A 23,977-nucleotide genomic window follows, 5' to 3' on the forward strand; every position below is an offset into this window, starting at 1 on the left:
GACCGCCTGGAGGGGTGGGATAGGGAGGGAGACGCAAGAGGGAAGAGATATGGGGACATATGTATAACTGATTCACTGTGTTATAAAGCAGAAACTAACACAGCATTGTAAAGCAATTATACCCCAATAAAGATGTTAATAAATAAATAAATAAAAATTTAAAAAAAACGAAGTCTGCTCCCCAGCAGTGTACCCTGCTCTCTGGGGCCCCCAGAAATCCACCTGCAATCTGCCCCCAGCCCTAGCAGTACAACCACTCCTTCTGGAGCAGCTATGGCACCAGCTGGAGCCTGTGGGGAGATCGAGAGAAGACAAAAGTGGGAACAGCAGGCCAAGGAGAGAGTGTTTAAACACAGGGACTATTTGGGGATCGTCTTTTGTTTTTAGTTTGAAATCGGTCCACCCTCTAGTATTATATGATAGAAGCAGCTCCCTGGGCCTGCGGCCGTGAGGTCTCGTCACTCACTGTCACCTTGGAAACCCCTCGGAGCCTCGGTCTGCCCGTCCACGGTGGAGCAGCACATGGGCCCAATCCGTCAGCTCCGCGGGGACAGGCCCAGGCAGCCAGCCTGGTGGTCAGCCCAGTGCCTGGCTGGAGGCCGCCTGCAGGGAGGAGCCCTTTCCGGACACCTCTCGGAGACTATTCAGAGCGAATGAAACCAGCCTGTCTGCTTCAATTCCCACTGATGATGTCCATGTGTCATTAGTGCCAATTAGGAGAAGCAAGGGCAGCAAAGCGTTTGGCCTGGGGCCCGGCCTGGTGGGAGGGTCACTGGGACAATTGAATTCCCCACCAGACAAATGTGATTACCGGTGGAGCCCGGGCCCACCCCCTGCGGGGCCGAGACATAAATGGCCAGGTGGGGCGGCCAAGCTCACCCAGCCATGCAGGTCCCCAGCCCCAGCGTGCGCGAGGCGGCCTCCATGTACGGCACAGCGGTGGCCGTCTTCCTGGTCATCCTGGTGGCCGCACTGCAGGGCTCGGCACCCCCCGAGAGCCCCTTCCCCTACCGCATCCCCCTGGACCCCGAGGGGACCCTGGAGCTGTCGTGGAATGTCAGCTACGTGCAGGAGACTGTCCACTTCCAGCTCCTGGTGCGGGAGCTCAAGGCCGGCGTCCTGTTTGGGATGTCGGACCGTGGCGAGTTGGAGAACGCCGACCTGGTCGTGCTCTGGACCGACGGGGACAGTGCCCACTTTGGGGTGAGTCTTCCCTCCGCAGTGCTCCTGAACTTGCCTTTTCCTCTACACTCACCGTCCTTAACCTGGCAAAGGAAGTCTCCCTCCTGCCTCTCTGGTCGCGTTTACTCTGAGCATCCCTCGTGTCCCAAGCTTGGGCATCTCGGGGATGCTGATGTGAGGACAAAATGGGAAATCGATGACTTCCACGGTCCTTGACTGCACGCCCCAAATGACAGAGCTCAGCGTGCCCAAGGAGCACAGCCGCACACGAAGGCCACACTCGCCACATAAACACACGCCCTCCACCGCCCCTGCCCTCGGGAGGGCGGCCCCACGTACCCACCCGCACAAACAACGCCCAGAGGTCACACGCGGCCAAGCACGGTGGCTGGCCTGCCTGCCCACTGCCAAGGACGCGGTGCTGGCTCATGTGGGTAACCTGAGCAGGTGCAGACTCCCCGGCCCCCAACCCGGGCGTGGAACGAACCGTCCGTGGAGTTAAGCCAGGACGCTGAGGGTGTGCGCTTCCCTCCACGCCCGAAATTCACCCCCATTCTTGCCAGAAAGGGAGAAGGGGTGGGGGGAGGTTTCCCTTCAAAGAAGAGAGGTTTTGGGGGCCCTCGACAAGCTGAAGGGAGGCCCTCTGGGTTGGGGGAGCCTAGCCATCTTGCCCTGAGCCGCCACCCTACATTCTTCCACCCTGACCTCTCTGGGGACCAAACCCAACTCTCTCATGGAAACAGACGCAGGAGGGTTAAAACGGTTTTTAAGTCAGGAGGCACTTTATCTGTGAGCAGAGGGGCTCTTCCTTCAATTAAGTGTGGGAATCCAGCGGCGCACTGAGCCAGGGTCAGGACAGGCCCCTGGCCTCGCGTACCTCATCTGCAGAGTGGGTACAATAATCCCTCTCCACCTTCTCGCGATGTGTGAGTTCACACAAGCTGGTCTTTCTGGAAGCCGGTGGTGCTCTGTCCAACCCCTGCCACAACTCTGCAGGAAGGAAGGAGTTCCGCATACTTCCCAGGGGAGGGTAGGTGAGCCCGACCACCAGCCAGACGGGGTGGGGCCTCCTGGGCCCCGGGCTGTCCCACCTCTCCTCCACCAGGATGCTCAGTGGCTACGGGTCACGGCCAAGAAAGACCTGGGCAGCGCGTCCCAGAGGAGCCGCGAAGCCCGGAAGCAGCTTCCCCGGCTGCCAGGAGAGCTGGGGTCACTCGGTCCTCCAGCACAGGCAGGATTAATTTGCACAACAAATTCCTATGCAAACAAATGTCAGACTTGTTTTTCCTCCTTTAGCAAATATGTTCAACAATTAATTCTAGCCTTCCAGCCGAAGGCTCACGAGCTGGCTTTCTGCTTCTGTTTAAAACGAGCCCTTCTGCAGATCAGCAGTGCACCCCAGCACGAGCTCCACTGTGCTTTTCTCTAGGGAAAAAGTGGCAAAATCTTTGGCAGGTTTCTTTTTTGCTCAAGGAAATGAGGAAAACATGCGTCAGCCCTGAATGCAGGGTTTAAGAAAATCCTAAGGCCAAGGACTGGTGGTCCCGTGTTGTTCCTGAACTGGAATAGCGGCCTGCTGGTCGGGGGCAGGGTTTCCCTCACAGCCTCCTTGCCAGGTGGACGGCTTTCCGGGCCCTGGCCTGGAGCCCCGGCGTGGCCGAGCCCTAGAGCCTGGTGCCAGGGAAACAGCTAGGGAGAGGGGAGGGCAGGGTCCGGCCAGAACCACCACCCTCGGACATCCTGGGGAAATGCAGCGGGTCCGTTTCCTCCTGGGCCTCGGTTTACCCTCTCCGGGCAAGGCTAAGACTAGGGCGAGGTGGGCAAGATGCTGGGGGGGGGCAGCGTTTCAGGCGGGCTCACTCTCAGGGGTGTGCAAGTGCGGGGTGGGCCCCCCAAACCCTCTCCGAGGCTCCGTGTGCTGTTAGGGTCCCTCCCTCCACAGACCAAAGGCGATTCTTTGTCTAAGGCTCCCGGGTCCCACCCAGAGGTCTGGGAACCTGCACGGCTAACCAGCCCCAGTGAGTCCTGGCTGGCGTTTGAGGCCGTGTGTCAAGGGCACAGAGGAAGAGAGTGGGGTTGGAGGTCAACTCCACTGTCTCAGGCAGACACCGAGTGTGGGCGTGACGCCCACCCCGGGCAGAACCCCAGGAGCCCCAGGGCGAGGTGTGTCCAGGGGCTGCACCGCGGGCGGCCAACGCTGAACTCGGCCCCTTGTGCTCCGAGCCCGCCCTTGCCTCTACAGGACGCCTGGAGTGACCAGAAGGGGCAGATCCATCTGGACGCCCAGCAGGATTACCAGCTGCTGCGGGCACAGAGGACCCGGGAAGGCCTGTCCCTGCTGTTCAAGAGGCCCTTTGGCACCTGTGACCCCAAGGATTACCTCATCGAGGTGGGTGGCAGCCCGCTTGCCCAGGAGACCGTGGGCTGCGTGGAGCCCTCTCGCATACCAGGGCGGTATCCCTGGGCCGGCCGTGCACAGAGAGCATGGATTCCAGAGGTGGCTGGGTGGGGACAAGGCAGGTGGGGAGAAACCAGCTCTGCCATCGGCGTCTGATCCCTCAAGCAAGCAGCTCTTGGTTGACACGTAGCTGACGTGTTTCTAGATGTTGGTCTCGCCCCGAAGCTTTCAGAGAGGGACCTGAGTGGTCTTCCTCCTGACTAGTTCTCTCTTCCTGGTCCAGCATCTTCAGGAGAATTCTGGAAAGAGCCCAGGAGACTTGGTTTCCCAGACTGGCTCTGTGGCCAACGGACTGTGAGGCTCCGGGCAGGTCCCCTCCTCCTCTGGGCCTCAGTTTACCTGTCTGTAAAAGGGACTTAGATGATCTGTAAGGCTCGACCTGTTCTGTCTAGGAATTCACAGCCGCAACAGATCTAAAAATCCTTAGGCTTCTCACGCTGCTCCTAGACCCTTAGGGAAAAACAAGCCAGTTCCCTCCTGAAGGCAAAATCCTCTCCACTTTCCAAGGCACCTTGACACCCAAAGTCGGTGTTATCTTTATGATGCGTCAGCGACATGGGCTGGCCCAGTGCTACACGAGGAAACTGAGGCCAGACAGGGGAGGACTCGCCCAGGGACACACGGCAGAGAGGGGACAGAGCTGGAGCCAGAAGGAGTGCCCTTCCAGAAGGAGGTCTGAGTCCTTACCCTACTGGCTCACCTTCCCCACGGACAAGGGCAAGGGCAGGCAGAGGACCCTCTCCCGGAACTTTGCATGGCGTCTGGTGCCAATGTGTGCTCAGCTCAGAGCCTGCAGCCTGGGTGTGGGGAAGCCTCCTGCCTGGAGCTCTGAGACACCTGTGCAGAGAACAGCCCTGTCCCCAGTGACCCTGGGGGTGGTGGAGGGAACACATGTCCCAGGTGAGCCAGCCGGCCTGGTTCACAGCGACCCAGCAATGGTTGGTTGAATGGACGCTAAGCAAATGTAGATAGAAAGAGTTTAGGGAGACAACATGTACTAATGGCTGGTGCAAACCGCGGGCTCTGGGGGCGGTCGGCTTTGGATTGAATCCCAGCCAGGTCCACACAGAGCCTGAAAGCTCCCCTCCTTCAGAGAGGTGAGAATCGGGCATGTCACCAGCCAGGCGAGGGTGGGTAGGGACCTGGCATCTCCCCGGTTACCAGGAGCCCAGCTCTGGGGGTGTGAGTGGATGAGTGCCGGGCCCTGTCTCGCCTGCAGGACGGCACAGTCCACTTGGTGTACGGGATCCTGGAGGAGCCGTTCCAGTCGCTGGAGGCCATCAACGTCTCCAGCCTGCAGACGGGGCTGCAGAGGGTGCAGCTGCTGAAGCCCAACATCTCCGTCCCGGCCCTGCCCTCAGACGTGCGCACCATGGAGGTCCGCGCCCCCGACGTCCTGGTCCCCGGCCGGGAAACCACGTACTGGTGCTACATCACCGAGCTCCCCGACGGCTTCCCTCGGCACCACATCGTCATGGTACGTGGGCCCGGTCCATCCCAGCTCTGCCTCCCCCCGGGGCCTCGGAGGTGTCCTGCCCTGGGGAGCTGTCCATGGTCCTGCTTGGACCAGTGACCTCTGTGGTGTGGACCCCAGGCAGGGTCTGAACCTTCCGCAGCCACAGGTGTGCTCTGCCCCGCCCCCCGTCACCCTGCTCACTCCCCACCCTCCCAGGGCTGCTGCACCCCAGCTTCCCAGCCTGGACCAAAGGCAACTGATGTATTGATTTTTGCATCTTATCTCGGGACTGGAACCGCTGTCTAGCTATTTATCTGTCCGTCAGGACACCCTCCTCCTTCATGAAATAACAACTCAACTCAGAGCTCAATGGCTCTAAACACCTTCCTGGAGATATAACAGTAACGACAGTAGCTGTTGAATGTCCCCTCTTTGCCTGGCCCGGGGGAAAGAGGAGGTGGTTTACCCCCTCCGTCACCACAGTACTACACACATAGTGCTAGATATTATCACTCTTATTTCCATTCGAGGACGTGCAGCCCAGAGAGGTAGTGTGAGTTCCCAAAGTCACACAGCAGGAAGTGGTGGGCCTGCCTCAGGGCTGCACCTGCCCCCCAGGCTCAGCCTTGCCTCGGGCAGCCTCCGTGTGTCTGTGCAGCCACGTTCACACGAGGACGGCGGCCTTCCTGTCCCCCAACCCCCTTATCGGGAGATGACTGGCTGGGTCCCCTTCCCTTTGCTCCTGAGCTCACCGTGAGCTTCTGGCAGATTCTGCCTGCTTCCAGGTTGGTGGCTCCACCCCCAAACCCTGAGCCCCAGAAGCACCCCTGGAAATCACCTGGCTCAACCCTCCCATTTTACAGAGGGGCACGCAGAGGCCCATGGAAGGGAGCTGCTGGGTGAGAGCCCCACCAGTGGGGGTGAGCAGGTGGGCGGGCGGGGTCCGCTGTCCCAGGTCCAGTGGGTGCTCTGCTCCCGCAGTACGAGCCCATCGTCACCGAGGGCAACGAGGCCCTGGTGCACCACATGGAGGTCTTCCAGTGCGCAGCCGAGTTCGAGAGCTTCCCCCACTTCAGCGGGCCCTGCGACTCCAAGATGAAGCCGGAGCGGCTCAACTACTGTCGCCACGTGCTGGCCGCCTGGGCCCTGGGCGCCAAGGTGCGTGCCCTTCCCAGCATCTCCCCAGGGGGCCCCCAGTTATGCATGAGAGCCTCCAAGGAGTGAGGCCCCCAGGGCAACCCAGGCCCCGAATAACCCCGTCTCCCCACCACCTGTGCATCGTTGGAATCCCATGGCTCTTCTGAGCCACGAACGCCTTCTCCAGCCTCCGTTACTTTCCTGTAAAAATGCAGGAGCCCCACGACCTAACATTCCTCGTGGGCATCGCTCTCATTTCCCCCATCAAGTTCCGCTGGACTTGGAGGGGTCTGTGCACAGGGTGGTCCCGGGGCTGGCCTCCCTGGGCTGTGTCCAGGGTCTTCCAGCAGCTTCCTCCACCGGCTCAGAGGAGGGGCTTGGGCGGTGGGCTCGCCTGGGGGCATGAGCTCTCCCCACTCCCTGACCCCGAGTCTAATAGGAACGTGGCATGGGCTGGTAGTGAGCTGCCCATCAGGGGGAGAGTCCTAATCTGTCTGCCCCACCAACAGCACTCACTGCAGCTCAGGCCCCAGCACGTGGGTGGGTATGCCCTGACCGCCCCGGGACCCCTCTCTTGACACCCCAGTCTGTCTGCCTGGCCTGACCCTGCCCTCCCTGCTCCCTGCAGGCCTTTTACTACCCAGAGGAAGCCGGCCTTGCTTTCGGGGGCCCTGGGTCCTCCAGATTTCTCCGCCTGGAAGTCCACTACCACAACCCGCTGATGATAAAAGGTAGGGAGCCCCGAGGTGTGCTTCCAGCCTTGCCGTCCTCCCCTCGGGAATGCTGGGCGCGGCCATACCCAGTTAGGAAGATAGCCGGGCTGGCGGGGCTTAGCACCGCACCCCTCTCCCCCCAGCTCTAGCCTCCTTGTCGCGGGGCCCACCGCGGCCTGCGTCCCTCTTGTCTCTTGCTCACGGCCCGTCTCCTGGGCCTGCGGTGGGCTCCCCAGGCAGAGTCTCATTGGCTGGCTCATCCGCACGGCGGGGGCCCAGCGTCTTCACCCCTCCCCCTTCATAAACACAGCTGCCGCCAACACCGCGCTGTCCCAGGTACCACCAGGTACCACCAGGGACCACCTGGGACAGGCAGGTGGAGGTTCCTCGTGTGCCTGTTTTGCAGCAGAGCAAATTAAGCCAGTGGTAACGGGATGCCTCCAGGGCCATGAAGCGAGTAGCAACTGAGAGCCGGCAGGTCTGGTCTGACCCGGCTCCGTGGCCTCAGTGGTGACCACGCTGTGGTCGAGCCCACACTTGAACCTGGCAAGCTGGGTCTGATTCCGAAGCTTTAAGGAATCATTTAGATGTCGGGTCCATCCGAGGAAACACAGCTCACCCCTCCTCCCACACCCTTTCCTCATTGGCACCCGACAGAGCAGAAGGCTAGCATCAGGTGTGCCAACCAACGGGGTCCCAGACCATGGAGGGAGGTCACAGGCCGGAGTGGTCGCATGTGCCGTCTCCCCTGAAAATCTAACTTCTGTGAGGCTGCTCAGACCAGGAGATGCCCCCCCAACCCTAACCTCCCCTCCCCAAAGGGGTGACTCTCCAGCACCCATGAGAGGTGGCTCTGCCGTCCCCAGAACAGGCTGGGCCAGGACAGGGCACATGGCAGGATGGCAGGATGCAGGCCACTCCAAAGCCAACACGATCCCTGCCTAGAACCCAGCCGCCAATGGTTTGACCATTGGGAGGCACGGCCCCAGGACTGTCCTCAGGGCAAGGGGAGTGCCTGGCTCACTGGGGGGCGTTTCTGGCTATGAACTTCCCTCCTGCTTCTCAAAACCTGTCACAACAGAGCAAACGCATGCCTGGAGTGTGAATGTGTCGATGGGATTTTATTTCCATGTGCTCTGTGTCAGGGCGGCAAACAGGTTCTGCTCACTGGGACTCCTCTGACTGACCCTCCGCTGCAGCTCCAGCTCCCTGCTGGAAAGGCAGCTGAAGGCTGTACTGGGATTGATTAGCGATGTCTGCCCTGGGCACTGGAGGGGTGGCTCTTGTTTTTTTCCTGCTGTTGAATTTATACTAGGCAAACAGAAATCCACAAGACCCCCTCCTGGGAGATGCAGGATCATGTCTCATTCCCCAATTTACCACACCAGACCTTAGGTCCAGAAAGGTGCAAAGGCTTTTTAGGAGGGAGACACAAGCAAAGTGCAAGAAAGTATGAAAGGAAGGGTCCACACGGCCTGGGCGGCATCATGGCGGCTTGTGACCTGGGCCTCGGAGGACAGGACCGTTTTCACAGGGGAAGCTGACAGGTGCTTCGTTCCAGATGGAGGGATAGGCTGCGCTGTTCACAGACACGGAGGTGGGAAAGGGAGACAGGGGGTCCAGCCTGGCTGCAATGCAGGGGATGGGAAAGCGAGGTGGGGGCAGAGAGCAGGGACTGCTGGATCATCCTGTGCCTGAAGGAGGAACAACCAGGGTCAACCAGGAACAACCAGTCTTTAGGGTGATGCTGCCAGCTGATACTGTATCTGAAACGGAAACCATTTTCCTCTCTCTGTTTCACCGGCATCTCCTGCCATATATTGTCACATAGCCCTCTTCCTCTCACTCACTCTCTCTTTTTTTAAATGACATTTTTCATTTGTGTAAGTGAGGGGCAGAAATAGTCTGAGAGATTAGACATCAGCTCCCGGCCAGGTCCCAGCCTGTGTCTCCCTAGCTGCGTGACCCCGGGTGGGTGACCCCTACCCTTGCTTCCTGACCTCCCTCAGCTGTCCTGAGGCTGGGGAAGCTCGTGCATGTAACGCTCCCAGCTGGGTGCGGGCACCGGGCTGTGCTCAACCAATAGCACCAGCGACTTCTTCCTGGCTGCATCACTAATACTTTGTGCCGCCGCTGGAATTATCTGCAGTGCACACAGAGGAGTGTACGTCAGCTTGGGCCTTAGCATGACACGGATTTATTGCTCATTTAAAGCCTGAAAGCAAATGGATTTTTGAAAACTCCTTAAGCGTCAGGGAAGTCTGTCTCTTGCTGATTATCTGCTTGTATTTATGGATCTTTTGCCAAATATAAGGAAGCTCCTGTCACTTTGCAAATCTGGAGATCGGTCTCTTTTCTCTAAATATCAAAATTCAACAATTATTTCACTATTTAATCCCCATCTGAATTTTAACCAATTGCATCTCGCTTTTTATTATTATCCTCTGATGTAATCAGCCCAGAGATACAGAGGCTGAGTCTGGACACTGCAGGAGGAGAACGGGGCAGGGAGGGAGGGAGGCAGAGGCCAGACGGTGTGTCCTCAGCTCTACCTCAGAGCAGCTGAGCAGGGAGACAGCCCTGCCCCCAAAGGTGCCCTGGGCTGGGGTCCCAGCTCGGCCACTTCCCAGCCCTGCGATCTTGAGCAGGGTCTTCAGCTCAGGTTCCGGGCCTCAGTTTCCCCGTCTGTCATCGCGGGAGGATGAATTCTTCAGTTACACGGGCTCCCCCGCCCAGCTCCCAGCTCTCCTGCCCATTCCGAGGGGATGGGCCATGTCCAGCCCCTACTCCTCTCCCATGGGACCAGCCCCGAGATGCTCAGGGCCTCGCTGACCGACTCCTGGCAGGGAAAGGATTACTCGAGACCTGTGGGTGCCGGCATCCCCAGACCTCCATCCGTCAGCTTCGTATGATCACTGGGAAGCTGCCCAGGGAGCCGTGGACTCTCCAATTTGTCGACTACAAGAAGACCTGGCAGGTGTGGCTGGAACATGATGGGCAGAAGCACCAAATTCTTCTTTGGAAGAGGTCCTTGACTTCGAGCCCAGAGAGGGACAGCAACTTGCCTGAGAGCACACAGCACACTGTTGAGCAGATGGGACCCAGGACGGTGTGTGAGCCGGGGGGGCTGCACCCTTAGCGCTGACCCTGCTCCAGGGGTCCACGCTCCAGCTTAGGTTTCTCCTGCGATGTCCGCCCAGCATACGCAGCCCCTGGGTCAACCCTGCAGGACAGGAATCAAAGGAGGAAGGAGGGAGAGAGGCCACAAGAAGGATGTGCCTTAGATGCTTCTTGCTGACTTCACCACACAGACTCACGCTCACCTGCCCGATGGGGCCGAGGCTCCTCTGTGAGAGCGGCCACGCCCTGCTCTCTGCCCAAACCTCACCGACAGGTGTCCTGCTGGTCAGTTCCAGCTCAGAGCCCTTTGAACCAGCAGGAAGAACATCAAAGCACTTCCCAAGCCCTCCGAGGTGTTGGCGAGCTTCCTAAATGCACTGCAGGCATTTCACCCTACCCGGTTCAACAGCACGGTTTTGGGTTTTCTTTCGTTGCCTTAATCAAGTCTTTCCAAAGCATTCACCTCGTTTTCACAGAAACAATGGCTCTTGCCTTGCACGTGGGAATTGCACAGGTGAATTGGTCCTTGTAACCATGGCGTTCCTCTGGGGTAAACAGGTGTGGGAACAAATGCAGGTGGGAGCGGGTGTGGGTGACTGGTGCCTCCTGGTTGAGGGTGGCTAGGGGGGTCCGTGTGCCAGGCGGGGCGAGGGGCGAGGGGCTCCGCTCACGTCCGTCCCTCCTCCTCCCAGGCCGGCGCGACTCCTCGGGCATCCGCCTGTACTACACGGCCACGCTGAGGCGCTTCGACGCGGGCATCATGGAGCTGGGCCTGGTGTACACGCCTGTGATGGCCATCCCCCCACAGGAGACGGGCTTCGTCCTCACCGGCTACTGCACGGACAAGTGCACCCAGCTGGTGAGTGGGCCGGACATGGGGCTGGGCCTGGCACCGCCCTGCTTCCCCTGCTGAGGCCCCGAGGGTGGGGGCCGAGGTCGGCGGCTTGTGGCTTTGCTCTCCCCACCCTGCAGCTCCACCAGCGCCACCCCCCCACCCCCCACCTCCTCTGGACGCCAAGGAGCCGTCCCGCCGGCCGGCGTGCGTCTGCACCTTCCTCTTCGGTAATAACTGGCTCCCGCTTAGTCCAAACCTGAACCAGTGTTTAAAATACATGCTCGTCCCATGAATGAGATCAACAACGCATTCACCATGAGAAGCGCAGGCAGTGCCGCTAACACCCCTGGGTCCCGGCAGCCTCTCCCCCTCCCCGAGGGGGACTTTTCCCCTACCTGTTTCTACAAGCCTTTACATGCGGCATGTTTAAAAACAAACTGAAGAGTGAACGTTTGTCTGTGACGCCCTTTAACCGACGCACAGCACGGATTCAGTGGGAACTTCACTGGCGCCGGACCAGGTGAGGCCAGCGAGGTGCCTGGGGCGCGGGACACAAGGGAGCCCTGACGCCCAGGGCTGCTGTGCGAGGGCAGGTGTGGCACAGGTAACGCTTAGACTCGGGGGCAGGTGGAGGGACCGAGCTTCGGGAGGAGCGGAAGTGACTCCCCAAATTCTGGGCCCTCGGTTCTCCCCGGCCTCCCCCAGTCCCGGCCTGTGCTGAACTGTCCCCTCGTCACCAGTATCCAGGCTGCTGTCAACTTTCCACTGACAGGAAGAAGCCCTCAGGGAAATTCTGTGCCCGCGGGAAATGTGTATCAGGTGTATTCTGGAGGTGGAATTGCCACGCACAGGGATGTGAGCTTTCATTTGAATAAATCTGGCAAAAAGCCCCCCAGAAAGCCCGTTCTGGGGCTTCTTCCCCCCACAGTACCAGAGGGTGCCTGGTGCCCCAGACTTCCTGACCCACCGTATTATCAATGCTTAAAATATTTTCTCAATCACTTGGGAGAAGAACATCACTGTCGTTCAATTTGAATTTCCCCATTTGCAGAAGTTGAGGGTGTTTGCACCTGTTTCTTGGCCATTTGCCCCTCCTTTCTGCGAATATCTGTTCATAACGTTGTCCAGTGTTTCTAGTGGGTTGTCTGTCTTACTACTGGTAGAAACCAATAGTAAAAGAAACCAAAAGTTCTTTTTATATGGTGGGTGTTAACGGCAGGGTCTGTTGGGAACGCTGCAAACACTCTCTCCCATGTGGTACCTTTGCTTCTCACGATGACCTGCAAGGTGAGTGTTAGCGTCCCCACTTCACAGATGGGGAGACTGAGGCTTGCCGGGGCCACAGTGCCTCCGGTTGCAGAGTGAGGAGTCAAACACGGGTCTCTCTGACTTCACGCAGCAGCCTGCCTTGTGATGCGGTTTATATGCGGATCTGTCTTCCCAGTGAATGGATTCCCTGGGATTTGTTCTTCCCGGGGGGCTCCCTGAGCCTCCAAGTCTTAGGCAAGCAAAGGGCCCTCGAACTGAAGGGACAGAGCTGTCAGACTGCACTGGCCTCGTCTGCATCCACGGTGGGTCAGCTCTTATCTGAGACCAGGGGGGACAGACCGTAACCACAGCAGCATCTGACACTTTCCCGTGTTCCCAGAACGCGGCGACACCTTGCCGTGTGCAAGTCTCCGTGGCCTGAGCCTGGAGCTGGGGCTGCAGACTCACCGGCATAGAGGGGCCCCAGGCCGGGCGACTGGCCTTTGCCAGGGGAACACGGGTCATGCTGACCGCTGACCTTGAGAATACGCCTGTCACCGGCCTGGGAATCAGCCCTGCCTTCTCTCACCAGAGTCTCTAAATACTTTACAGCCCCAAATAAAAATAACTCCGTTTTCTTGTTCCCCTTTAAATGGTACATGCTTCGTGAAAATCGCATTTCTGTGGACTCTCACAGAAGGGCCTCCGGCAGAGTGGGGGATCTCATCTCCGTTAGCAGACCTCCGAGGGGCGTGATTTTTGCAGTCGGAAGTCTGGCCTGGTCTAGGTAACCTCACCCAAGACCAGCCAAGAAGAAGCACAGTGTTTTGGACCACAGGCCCCAGGACGGCAATCCCCCTGCACCTTCACACACCCACGGCTCTGGGCCAGTGGTCGGCCTCTGCGGACCAGACGGGAGAAACCCAGGGCCCCATTGTTCAGCAGGTGCTCCCAGGCCTGGCCCCAATGGTCACAAATGTGGCCACAAGGCTTCCCAGTCCTCATAATGACGAGGGCAGGGGACAGTAGCTGGAGGAGAACAAGATAGAAGCACAAACGTGAAATCGGGTGACGTGCGGAAGTGCAGCAGCCTGGGGTCGCTCAGTGACGGGGCGAGGCCACCAGGGCCTCCCGGAGCAGCCGATGGGGTGGACGAACACGGCGGTGTGTTGTCAGGGAGAGGACCACGTCGAGTAGAAACAGCTGGACGTGTGTAATCCGTTTTGGGAAACGTTCTGTCTAAATCAAGTGAATGTTAACGCAAGAGAAACATCTGGAAAATGGCCGTCTGCCCTGGTGGTGATGTGAGGGCTGGCCTGTTTCCTCCGTGCTGCCCGCCTGCAGCTTCACGGTCACACCACGGCTGTAGCACCAGGTGACGGTGACGGCAGGGAACAGTGGCCTGGCTCTCACGCAGATGAAGGGAGGTCGTGCCGAGGGCAGCTGGGGACCTGCCAGTGCTGGAGGCTGGCAGAGGCTGGACAGGACGGCCGGCACTGCTGTCCCACGTCATCCGCCGGACGTGAGGACCCTAGAGTCTGTGGAATAGAGGCAGAACGAACCGACCAGCCTTCGGGGGCTCAAGAGAGGACCCAAAGGGAAGCCGTCGGCAGCCGGATGAGCCTCGGGCTTCTCTCCAGTTGCGGCGCGCGGGCTTAGCTGCCCCGAGGCACGTGGGATATTAGTCCTCCAACCAGAGATTGAACCTGCGTCCCCTGCCTTGGAAGGCAGATTCTGAACCACTGGACCGCCAGGGACGTCCCTCTACTGAGTTTTCTGATGGGGGGTTTCACCGATCCGGGAGAAGGAAGGGCCTGGGTGATGCAAACGGTCCAGGGAAGTACTCACATGGCCGTTCTGTGGCCCTGGGGGTGCAGACAACCACGTGGCCAGGCCCTGACGCCCCCCCCGCCCATCCCCGCAGGCTCTGCCTCCTTCCGGAATCCACATCTTCGCCTCTCAACTCCACACGCACCTGACGGGCAGGAAGGTGGTCACGGTGCTGGCCCGGGACGGCCGCGAGAAGGAGATTGTGAACAGAGACAACCACTACAGCCCTCACTTCCAGGTAGGGCCCACCACCCCACACCCCTTCCCCGCCCCGCCCCACCCTGCTGGCCCGCGCAGGGCATGGCTGTGGGCTGTCCGACCCTCTCTCTCCCGACGGCCATAGAAACGTCCCCATTCCGGGGCCCCCTCTCCTGGGCCAGCCCAGACACCCGAGGAGCACACACAGCCAGCCGGTTCCTCTTGCGGATTTCATCTGGGGGAGGGACTCCAGTGGGGGATCCTGGCGTGTGGCCGACTGCGGGATTCGGGGGACCCTGGCAGCTTGATGGTAACATCCATCTTAGATGACCACCTTCTTGTCCTAATCTGTTCCTGACCAGAGGCCAAACTTAGCCAGTCCTGGCTTCCCACAGAGGAATCGGGGGGGCTGTGTCTGCAGTACTCTGAAGTTTCCCCCTCCCCCCGCTCTGCCCCTCCCCCTCTCTGCCCCTCCCCTCCCCCCAACTCTGCCCACCCCAGGAGATCCGCATGTTGAAGAAGGTCGTGTCCGTCCACCCGGTGAGTGCCCGGTTAGGGACGGGGGGCCGGGAGTGCCAGGAGTGCCGTCCCCAGTGGGGAGGGACAGGAAGCAATGGGGGAGGGCACAGGCTGTGGAAGGCCTTCCAGAGCCAGGTCCACGCAGGACAGGGGCTGGGGCTGCCCCACCGTGAGACTCACCAGGACTGCACGGAGGGGCCGCAGAGGGGCCGGGACCAGACTGCACTTGGGGTGACAGGCATCCTCCCGCCTGATCAGCTGACCGCAGACCCGAGAGCTTTAGGGAGAGATGAGGGCATGGGGGTCACTGTGGGTCCCTCCAGCCCCAGGCAACCACCAGCCGGCTCTGTCCCATGTAGGAGGGGGCCACAGAGGCCGACGAGTAATCACCCCCCGGGGACACTCAGAGAGGGACCCTCATGTGTGGGTACCCTGGGCCCACTGCTGGGCTCCTCAGTAGCGGCTTGACTACCGCAGTCAGGCACCAGGTGGGACGGGCCCAGGGCACCTGGTACCCGACGCGGGCCGGTGCTGATGGGCCTTTGTCGACTTGGTTCTCAGGGAGACGTGCTTATCACTTCCTGCACATACAACACGGGAGACAGGAAGCTGGCCACCGTGGTAAGTCACCTGGCTTCTTGCCATCTGCTGCAGAGCACGTGGACAAGTCTTATCTCCTCTAGACCAGAGGGCAGGGCTGCCCCTCCTTCATTCATTCAGTCAACCAGCGGCTCTCAGGGTGTGGTCCCTGTACCAGCAACGTCAGCATCCCCTGGGACCTTGGTAAAAGAAACCGATGGTGAACTCATCGGTTCCTCCCCAGACCTATCGAGCTGGAGCTGGAATTTGGGTGGTGACACCGCGACCCGAGGTTTAACGAGCTCTCCGGGTTATTCTGACGGCTGCCCTAGGTAGAGCGCCACGGCAATAAATATCAACACTAGAGCTGGTGCTGGGGAGCGGCCACAGCCGTGAGGTTGCTCCCCGCCCCCAAAGAGACAGGCCTGCCACCAGCGACAAGCCGAGTTGGGATAAAACTAAAGACGCGGTGGAAGCGTTGGGAGCAGGGCCAAGAGAGGCGATTGTCAGACAGAGACCAAGGAGGGGGAGAGGCTGGGAGGGCCAGGCAGAGGGGAGGCGGGCAGGCAGGCAGAGGACAAAGGTCATTCTCACACCTTTGGTAACAAACCTGCAGCCACTTTTCTAACACACTGTTAATCAGCAAAAATAAAGGGGCTACAGAGACGTTCATTGTTACGCTGTCCCCTTTTGGGCTTCACGCTAAGACAATCCCGTGTAAAGGTAGTCGACTCTGCTCCGGAGGGATGGGGCACGGGCTCATCTGGGCCGGGCTGTGGGCAGCCCAGGAGGAGGACCTGTCCAGGGCTAGGTGTGCAGGCGGCACCAACAGAGAGGTGGTCACGTGACGAATCCAACAGCTGGGGCACCTCTGAGAACAAAGGGCGACCCTGTTAACAATCGTGCCGGGTCAACAGGCACAGACCAAGACCGCCTGAGCACACTGACCCCTTGCTGACAGAGTCTCTGACTGTCTCGATAGTCAGCGTAGGTCCCAGGAGTCACCCCGGGAATCACGAGGTTCTGAGGGCACCAGACCTGGTGTCGCGTCCCAGCCTGCGCGGTCCCCTCCCCTCCCCAGGAACTCTGGTCTGCACCCGCGACTGCTCTGTCTTTTCATTCAGCTGACGTTCCTTGAACGTCTACTCTCTGTCCCATTTAGTTTCCTTTAAGACAGCTTTATTGAGATATAATTCACATGCTGTACAATTCACCCACTTCAAGTGTGCGATTCAATGACATTTAGAATATTTGCTACGTGCAACCGTCACCGCAGTCAATTTTAGAACATTTCCTGCCCCCAAAAGGAAGCCCAAATCCTTCAGCCCCATACCCTCAGCCCCAAGCAATAACTGATCTACTTTCTGTCTCTATGGGCTTACCAATTCTGGACTTTCAGCTCCACGGAATGATATAATCTGTGCCCTTTTGTGACGGGCTTTTTTCACTCAGCATCGTGTTTTCAAGCTTCATCCAAGCCGTGGTGTGAGTCGGTGCCCCACTCCTCTTTCTGGCTGAGTAAGACTCCATCGTGTGGATGGACCACAGTTGTTTGCCATTCACGCGTGGATGGACACTGGGGTGTTTCCACCTCTTATTTAGGGTTCACACCAGTCTCCAAGGTAGGAATCCTCGTCTCTGTTTTCATAGGTGAGAAACTGAGGCTCAGAGAGGGGAGACACTTGCTGAAAGTCACACACCGGACAACTAGGGCTGAGCAGGCATTTAGCCCCAGGCCGTGTCCCTGTAAATTTCCTGCCTCGCGACCCCTCCCTCCGTCTGGATTTAAGGTGACAACTGCTCTGGGTCTGTGGCCACAAACCTGGTGGCGGGGGCAGGAGAGCTTTCAGGCACACATCCCTGCCCTAAACCCCAGCACCTTCTTTTTTTTTTTGGGGGGGTACGCAGGCCTCTCCCTGTCGTGGCCTCTCCCACTGCGGAGCACAGGCTCCGGACGCGCGGGCTCAGCGGCCATGGCTCACGGGCCCAGCCGCTCCGCGGCATGTGGGATCTTCCCGGACCGGGCACGGACCCGCGTCCCCCGCATCGGCAGGCGGACTCTCAACCACTGCGCCACCAGGAAAGCCCGCTAGCACCTTCTTTATGAGACTGCAAGGGGGGGGCGCTCAGCACATCACACAGCCGCTAACGTGGAGCGCCTCCTAACCCTAACCCTTCTCCACGCGGAGGACTTGCTGTAATGACTCAGCCTGTCTGTGCGTAGGAACGCTTGAAGCTTGGCCAGGACCCTCTGAGGCAGCTGTCCCAGGAAACAGTGAGATGGAGCAACTGGGGGCACCCAGCTGGCAGGGAGCAGGGCTGGTCCAGGCGCCAACACTGCACGTGCTGCCTCTCGGTAGGGAGTCTGTGAGCTGAACAACGCCCCAGGCAGGACCGCAGCATCTCCTACTCTGTGGGCGAGGCCACTGGGGCTGAGGGTGGGAGATGTCAGGCACCTGCTTGGCATCCAGCCGGTGAACGGTGAACGGTGAAGGGGAGCCCCCCAGGCCAAGCCCTGCTCCGTGCTGCTTCTGCGAGGGCCATGCTCCCTGCCCCACCCGACCTCATCCGGGAGAAATGGTGTCGCGTCCGGGGATGTTGTGGCCACGTGAGTGTTCCCGAGGGCTTCGGGCCACCGCCCCGCACCCTCCTCGGGGAGGTGGCCCCGTCACCAGGCGGGATGACAGCGGAGGGCAGCAGGGCCTTCCCACACTCTGACAGCCCCGGGCCTGAAATGTGATTTCCATCCCAGGGTGGAGACAAAGGGAGGGCTTCCTGAGCACAGCCCGCAGAGGGTCGGGACTCTCTCTTTTGATGTCTGAGACAAGCAGTAGTAGGAGGTACAGGAATCTGTGGAATTCCAGGGGGCAGGTTATCTTCCTGATCTGAGGCCAGGACAGGACGGCCCAGAGGCCTTGGGAAATGGGGGGTCAGAACCAGGGAACAATACAGGTGAAACCCTCCCCCGAGGTGCCGCTCAGAAGCGGGGCAGCGGCTCCTGGGGAATTTCCTTTTTAAACAGTCATCCTTGAGCAGAGCTGCCCAGGCTCCCTGTCCACTGCCTGGCGTGAGCCCTCAGCTGGGCTTTTTACGGCGCTTTTGTTCTGCCATAAAGAAGCAGATGCCTTTCTCCCCTCAAACTTTCCCACCAGCCAAATAACGCCCCCCCCACCAGGCCCACTCCATTGTTCACAAAGAGCTGGGAGCCTGGGCAAGGCAAAGGTGGACCGGGGCCATGCACCCCAACCTGCCCCTGCCCTGCTGGGGTCTGAGCCGCTGCCAGGCGGACCTTGGCTCCCTCCAGCCTGGCCCCTCTGCTGCCAGGTTCCTCCTCTTCCTGGGTGTGGCTCCACGTTCAGCGGCTCTGAGAGCAGGGACATGGCCAGGGGCTTAAAGCTGGTGGCACTCTGCTCCCTCCCAGGATGACAAAGCCACAGGTCTCCCTGGGTGGCTGTGACAGCCTCTAGTCACCGGCGCCTCTTCTGCAGCCCCTGCTCCTCCCAGAGCCGAGTTCTGGAAATGACGGGTGGCCATGCGGGGTCTTCTGTGAGGGGAGGCCTCCCCTGCTGTCCCCAGTCCCCAGGCTCACACCGCAGACTGAGGGGACAGCTCCCCAGCCAAGGTCGGGAGCCTGCATCCACTCAGGCCTTGCCCTTTACCCTCCCTGGGACTCAGTTTCTGCATCCATAAAATGGGTACACTAATACCCCTCTCGGGTGCCTCCGCTGTAGTTTGATTCCTAACAACACTTACCACCACGTACTGGCTGACTTGTTTGCTATCGGTCTCACCTGCAAAGGCTGGGAATCCCAAGAGGGCAGGGACTTTGCTCGCTCAGAACATGGTGTGGCACCGCGTGGTGAGGGAACGAATGAATGCACGAATGCAGTGAATATATGAGATGTCGAGCGGCAGCGTCCCGGAGTAAAGCACCGGTGCTGACGGGCGTCATCTCCGTCCCGCAGGGGGGCTTCGGGATCCTGGAGGAGATGTGCGTCAACTACGTGCACTACTACCCCCTGACGCAGCTGGAGCTCTGCAAGAGTGCCGTGGACCCCGGCTTCCTGCAGAAGTATTTCCACCTTGTGAACAGGTGATGGCTCCAGGGGAGCACGTCTGCTGTGCCTCCCATCCCTGGGCACGGCAGGGGAACCCCAACCCAGAACCCCCCAGGCCCTGTTAGGCAGCCGGTCGAAAGTGAGGAATCCAGGAGCAGGGGGAGCACAAATGTGGCAACCATGTCTCCACTCCCCCTTGAGGTGTCTGTGGCAGGCATCACTAATCGATCCCCGCACTTGTTTCCTAGTGAGTCTGGACTTGGCCTGAGAAGCCCCCTCCACCCAGCCTTGGAGCAGCCATTCCCTACTGATCCAAGCTGGCAGAAGAGATGAACCTATTAGCCATTGCCAGCAGGGAGTCAGGGCCAAGGCAGTATGTTAGGAGGCTGGTGGCCTGAGAGCTACTCTGGGGACCCCACCCATCTACAGGGAGGCGTCACTTGCCCTGCTGGGCTCCCCTCCCCTCTGCCATACCCTACTCTGGGCTGTTTCTTCCCCCAACAAGGTTCAACAGCGAGGAAGTCTGCACCTGCCCTCAAGCCTCTGTCCCTGAGCAGTTTGCCTCTGTGCCCTGGAACTCCTTCAACCGCCAAGTGCTCAAGGCTCTGTACAGCTTTGCCCCCATCTCCATGCACTGCAACAAGTCCTCGGCTGTCCGCTTCCAGGTAGGCCTGCCCTGTGTGTGTGTGTGTGTGTGTGTGTGTGTGTGTGTGTGTGTCTGTGTGTGTGTGTGTGTGTGTCAGGGGCACGCCAGCCGCCGCCCTTGGGAACACCGTAGCCCCTTCCCAACCCCCAGCAGCAAGTTCTGCGGCTGCCCACCCCTTAGTGCCCCAGGCCCCTCAGAGGACCCCGGCGTGGGTGACAGGGCTCCACCCCAAGGAGCTGGCGAGACGCACTCACACAAAACAGTTGAGTAATCTGGTGGTGACAGACGGGCCCAGACAGACAGCTGACGGTCTGCAGAGGGAGAAACCGACAGCCACCCCAGAAGGGCGCTACCCGCTCTCTGATGCCGTCACATCACGGGACTAATCTTGGTGGTATGAGCAGGCCGCCAGCAAACTCCCCCGGAGTCTAAAAATAAAGTGCTTAGGGAGGGGCAGGTGAGAAACCATACAGTCTGAAGCTGCAGGCTGGTTTCTCTCCTTATCTGAGACCCGCTGGGATTCAAAGGCATCTCATGTGTTCCCCGGGCCAGCGCCTGTCTGAGGCCAAGGCTGGTCCTGAGTTAGGCGTGGAGGGCTCTGCAGCCTGCAAGTCTGGAAGGCAGGTTTTCTGGAGGCATTTGGGAGCTGGATTAATTGCTATAAATCAAACATTCCCGGCACCAAGGGCGGGCCTCATAACGGCGCGTCAGAGAGTCGTTTAGGGCAGACGTCTGATGCGGTTAAAATGTGCCCTTTGATGCAGCCTTGTCATGGGGCGGGGGGTGGGGATCGCTAAAAACTCAGCCTGTGCCTAGGGCTTCTGACTGCTTCTCTGAAGGAAGTGAGGGGCGGCCAAGGAGGCAGATGGGGGCCTAGGATGACTTCCGGCTGAGGACCCCCAAGTAGCAATGGGGGGTTGGTTTGGGACAAGGTGAGTTTAAGGGAAAGAGGTCATTGGGAAAAGGGCCTGGGGAGGTGGCCTCCGCTTCACCCCTCCAGCCTCAGTTTATCTCCTGGTCCCTTCCTTGCAGGGTGAGTGGGATCTGCAGCCCCTTCCCGAGATCATCTCCAGGCTGGAAGAGCCCACCCGCCACTGCCCAGCCAGCCAGGGTCAGAGCCCCGCCGGCCCCACCATGGTCAGCATCGGCGGGGGCAAAGGTTGAGCGGGTGTGGTCTCCTCGCTCCCCCCTCCACGCCGTCCCTGTGGGCTCACGCTGGCTCTGCGCACCCCCGTACTCTACGAAGACCCCTATGGAGCAGCTCTGTGTGCCCAGGATGAGGGGCTGGACCAAGCCACTGCCTGAGACTAGGGTCCATTCCAGCATTCTCCCCCGGGGGAGCCCCTGCATGGCTGAGAGGGTCCCGTGACAGCTCCCTGTTGACCCGCCGAGGACTGGGTGGACCGAGGCCCTCGCGCACCCTTTTGACGCAGCGTAAGGGCAACCTCCCTCGGAGGTCTAGAGTCCAGTGCCCTGAAAGCCCTGCCGTCTCTCTGGGGGGGCCAGCCTCCTGGCACACGAGCCGTGCCTGGCCGCCATCAGCCGAGCTGGCCCCGCGTCCCCGGCCCCGGCTGACGGCGCTCTGTGTGGGCATGTGACAGGTGAGAGTGCTGCTTCAACGTGTCCCTGCAGACTGGCTCACGCGTCGCAGTGGGCGTCTTCCCAGCTGACGGAGACAGGACAAGCCATTTAGCTAGTTAGAGACTTGCCTGGGGAAACTGCTCCATTGCAGGGTAAACAGATATTTTCGCCCACCTAAAGGGAAAGCCTAACAGCACCTCTCACCACCACCGAAAGATGCGACAGCAGAGATCCAGACAAGGATCTGGGCGCCGGCTCCTTGGGAAGCGGAATTAATAGCCCGGGTCGCTTCTCTCTGCGGTGGGACAGGCAGCTGATGGAGCAAGCGGGCCCTGGAATCAGACCTGCGTGAGAAGTCCAGCCCCACCTCCCTGACCCTTAGTCTCCTCATCTGTAAAACGGGGCCAGCGCCGTGCGGGTTACTGAGACAATAAAACTCGTGCACAGGGCGGCACCCAGCGACGGCTAGTACAGGGTGGTGCTGCCTGGCCAGGCACCCTGTCCCGGGCGGAGCAGAACATGCCTCACGCCTCCTGGGTCAGTCTTCACGTTCCTCCCTCTTTCTTCGCTGCCTCTGTTGAAGGCCAAGTTCAGCTCTTGGGTGGTTTCTGCCAGGAGTGACAGATTCAACTCTGTCCAGCCAGTTCAGCAAAATTCTTTACAGCCTCTAGGGGAGAGAGAGGGTGATGGATGGCCTCCAAGTCCCCCCCCAGCCCCGCCTTACACCCCAACAGCCGTCCGCTAAGCGCTGCCTCTCCTCCTGCCAGACACTTCATTACAGACGGGACGAACGGGCCCAGGCGCCCTGCGCTGCGTCACATAAATCATGGCTTCCTGCGCCGTAAGTCACAGGCCGTGATGGCTGTGAAACGCCAGGCCTGACAGAGGCTGCAGGGCGGCCAGCCCTCTGTCATCTTTAGAGCCCCGGACGACAGCGGGGAGAGAGGCCCCTCCCCTCAGGGCGCAGCCCTTGGGAGGGCAGCTGGAGCTCGCCCAGCCTCCGGCCCTGGTCTTCTGGCCCAAAAAGACCCCTTCCCTCGGATCATGCCCACCTGGCAGCCCAGACAGGGGTCCCAGTCAGCCCAGAGCTGTGGCAGAGGGTTCGAGGTTGACCCCCGGGCCTCACACCCACCAAGCCCCTCCTGGCCGCCATTGCTTTGTTCCACACTTGTGGCATCCCAGCCTCACCAAGGAGGGAGCTGAGGTTCACAGAGGAGAAGCCCCTCCTCACCCGGGGCCCCTGGGGGATTAGTGGAGACCAGGAATCACACCCAGTTCCAGAACCTTCCGCCACCCACACCGACACCCTCTCCCCTTCACTCACTGTCGCTCGCAGGCTGGTCACTCTTTTCCTCGTGGGCAGCCTGCGCTTCCCCCCCTATCCCGCCCAGATTATCGCACCCGTGTCACTGATAAGAGTACATACCTGGTTCTGTGCTAACCCTCCCACGAACCCACGACGGACTGTTTCTGCTCCCACGGACAGATGGGGAAACTCAGAGATCTAAAGCTAGGTGCTGAGGTCACCCAGAGTGAGCACAGGGCCAGGAAGTGACCCCGGGCCTGTGTGACCGCAAAGCCTGGGCTTGCAACCTCCATTTCCTTGCTTAGGACCCGGGCACTGTCCCGGGGCCTCGTGGGGACTAAGCAATGACAGCTGGGGCAAATGTTCACTACCTGAAAATAGCCGGTCAGGGCGAGGCACTACCTTGGCCAGGTCCCTTTGAGCGCTGTCCAGGATCCCCCATCTTCTGAAGGACTGGGGCGGTGGAAAGAGGGCGGTGAGGGTCCTGCAGCCTGGGTTCCCAACCCTCCCTCTGCTGTGTGGCCCTGGCCAATTTACTTTCCTTCTCTGGGCCTCCATCTTCCCATCTGCCCATGGAGAAGGTTCCCCCGCCTCCTGGGGGCAAGAGCTGCTCGGGTGACATGCCCAGAGTCCCGGGCTGAGGTGCGCCCACGCATGCTCAGTGTTGAGAAGGCCTGGGGCTGGGTGGTGGGGGCCGTCCCCAGGCTGCAGGCTCCCACGGGAGCAGGTGTGCCTGCCTGAGCCGGTCCCGGGAGGCTCCAGGGCTATATTGCCCGGTGGCCATTAAGCTCACGTGGCTGTTTCAGCTTAATTTTAAATGAATTAAAATGATATAAACATTTGGGTTCTCAGTCACACCGGCCACATTTCAAACACTCGATAGCCACGTGTGGCCATGGCTACTGTACGCGCAGCCCAGGTATAGAGCATTTCCATCAACGTGGAAAGCTCCACAGGGCTGCGCTGCACCACGGCCGGGTCCCAGACAGCACCAGCTTAGCTGAGCTGCCTGGGCTGGGAGCCACGTGCATCCTCACATCCCAGCAACCCTCTTGACGGGCCCGGCTCCGGACAGAGCAGCTGGACCACCGCAGGGGTGCAGGAATTGTCC

The 23,977-nt window shown here is 59.9% G+C and overlaps 1 protein-coding gene and 1 long non-coding RNA gene across 2 annotated transcripts; one reads left to right on the plus strand and one right to left on the minus strand.

Moving 5' to 3' along the window:
• Positions 1–885: 885 nt before the first annotated feature.
• DBH (dopamine beta-hydroxylase) lies at positions 886–22,082 on the plus strand. Its single transcript, XM_060153846.1, has 12 exons — positions 886–1,203; positions 3,425–3,571; positions 4,860–5,117; positions 6,078–6,254; positions 6,862–6,964; positions 10,759–10,925; positions 14,074–14,217; positions 14,679–14,717; positions 15,258–15,317; positions 19,241–19,368; positions 19,839–19,998; positions 21,012–22,082. Exons 1-12 carry the CDS (start codon positions 886–888, stop codon positions 21,141–21,143), a joined length of 1,833 nt encoding a protein of 610 aa, XP_060009829.1. The 3' UTR covers positions 21,144–22,082.
• Positions 11,748–15,190, minus strand: LOC132523231 (uncharacterized). Its single transcript, XR_009541437.1, has 2 exons — positions 14,877–15,190; positions 11,748–13,687 (listed from the first exon to the last, which is right to left on the minus strand). It is a non-coding gene; the product is annotated as an uncharacterized LOC132523231 (long non-coding RNA).
• Positions 22,083–23,977: the final 1,895 nt, after the last annotated feature.

Source organism: Lagenorhynchus albirostris, chromosome 7 (genome assembly GCF_949774975.1).
Source record: "Lagenorhynchus albirostris chromosome 7, mLagAlb1.1, whole genome shotgun sequence".
Classification (NCBI taxonomy): domain Eukaryota; kingdom Metazoa; phylum Chordata; class Mammalia; order Artiodactyla; family Delphinidae; genus Lagenorhynchus; species Lagenorhynchus albirostris.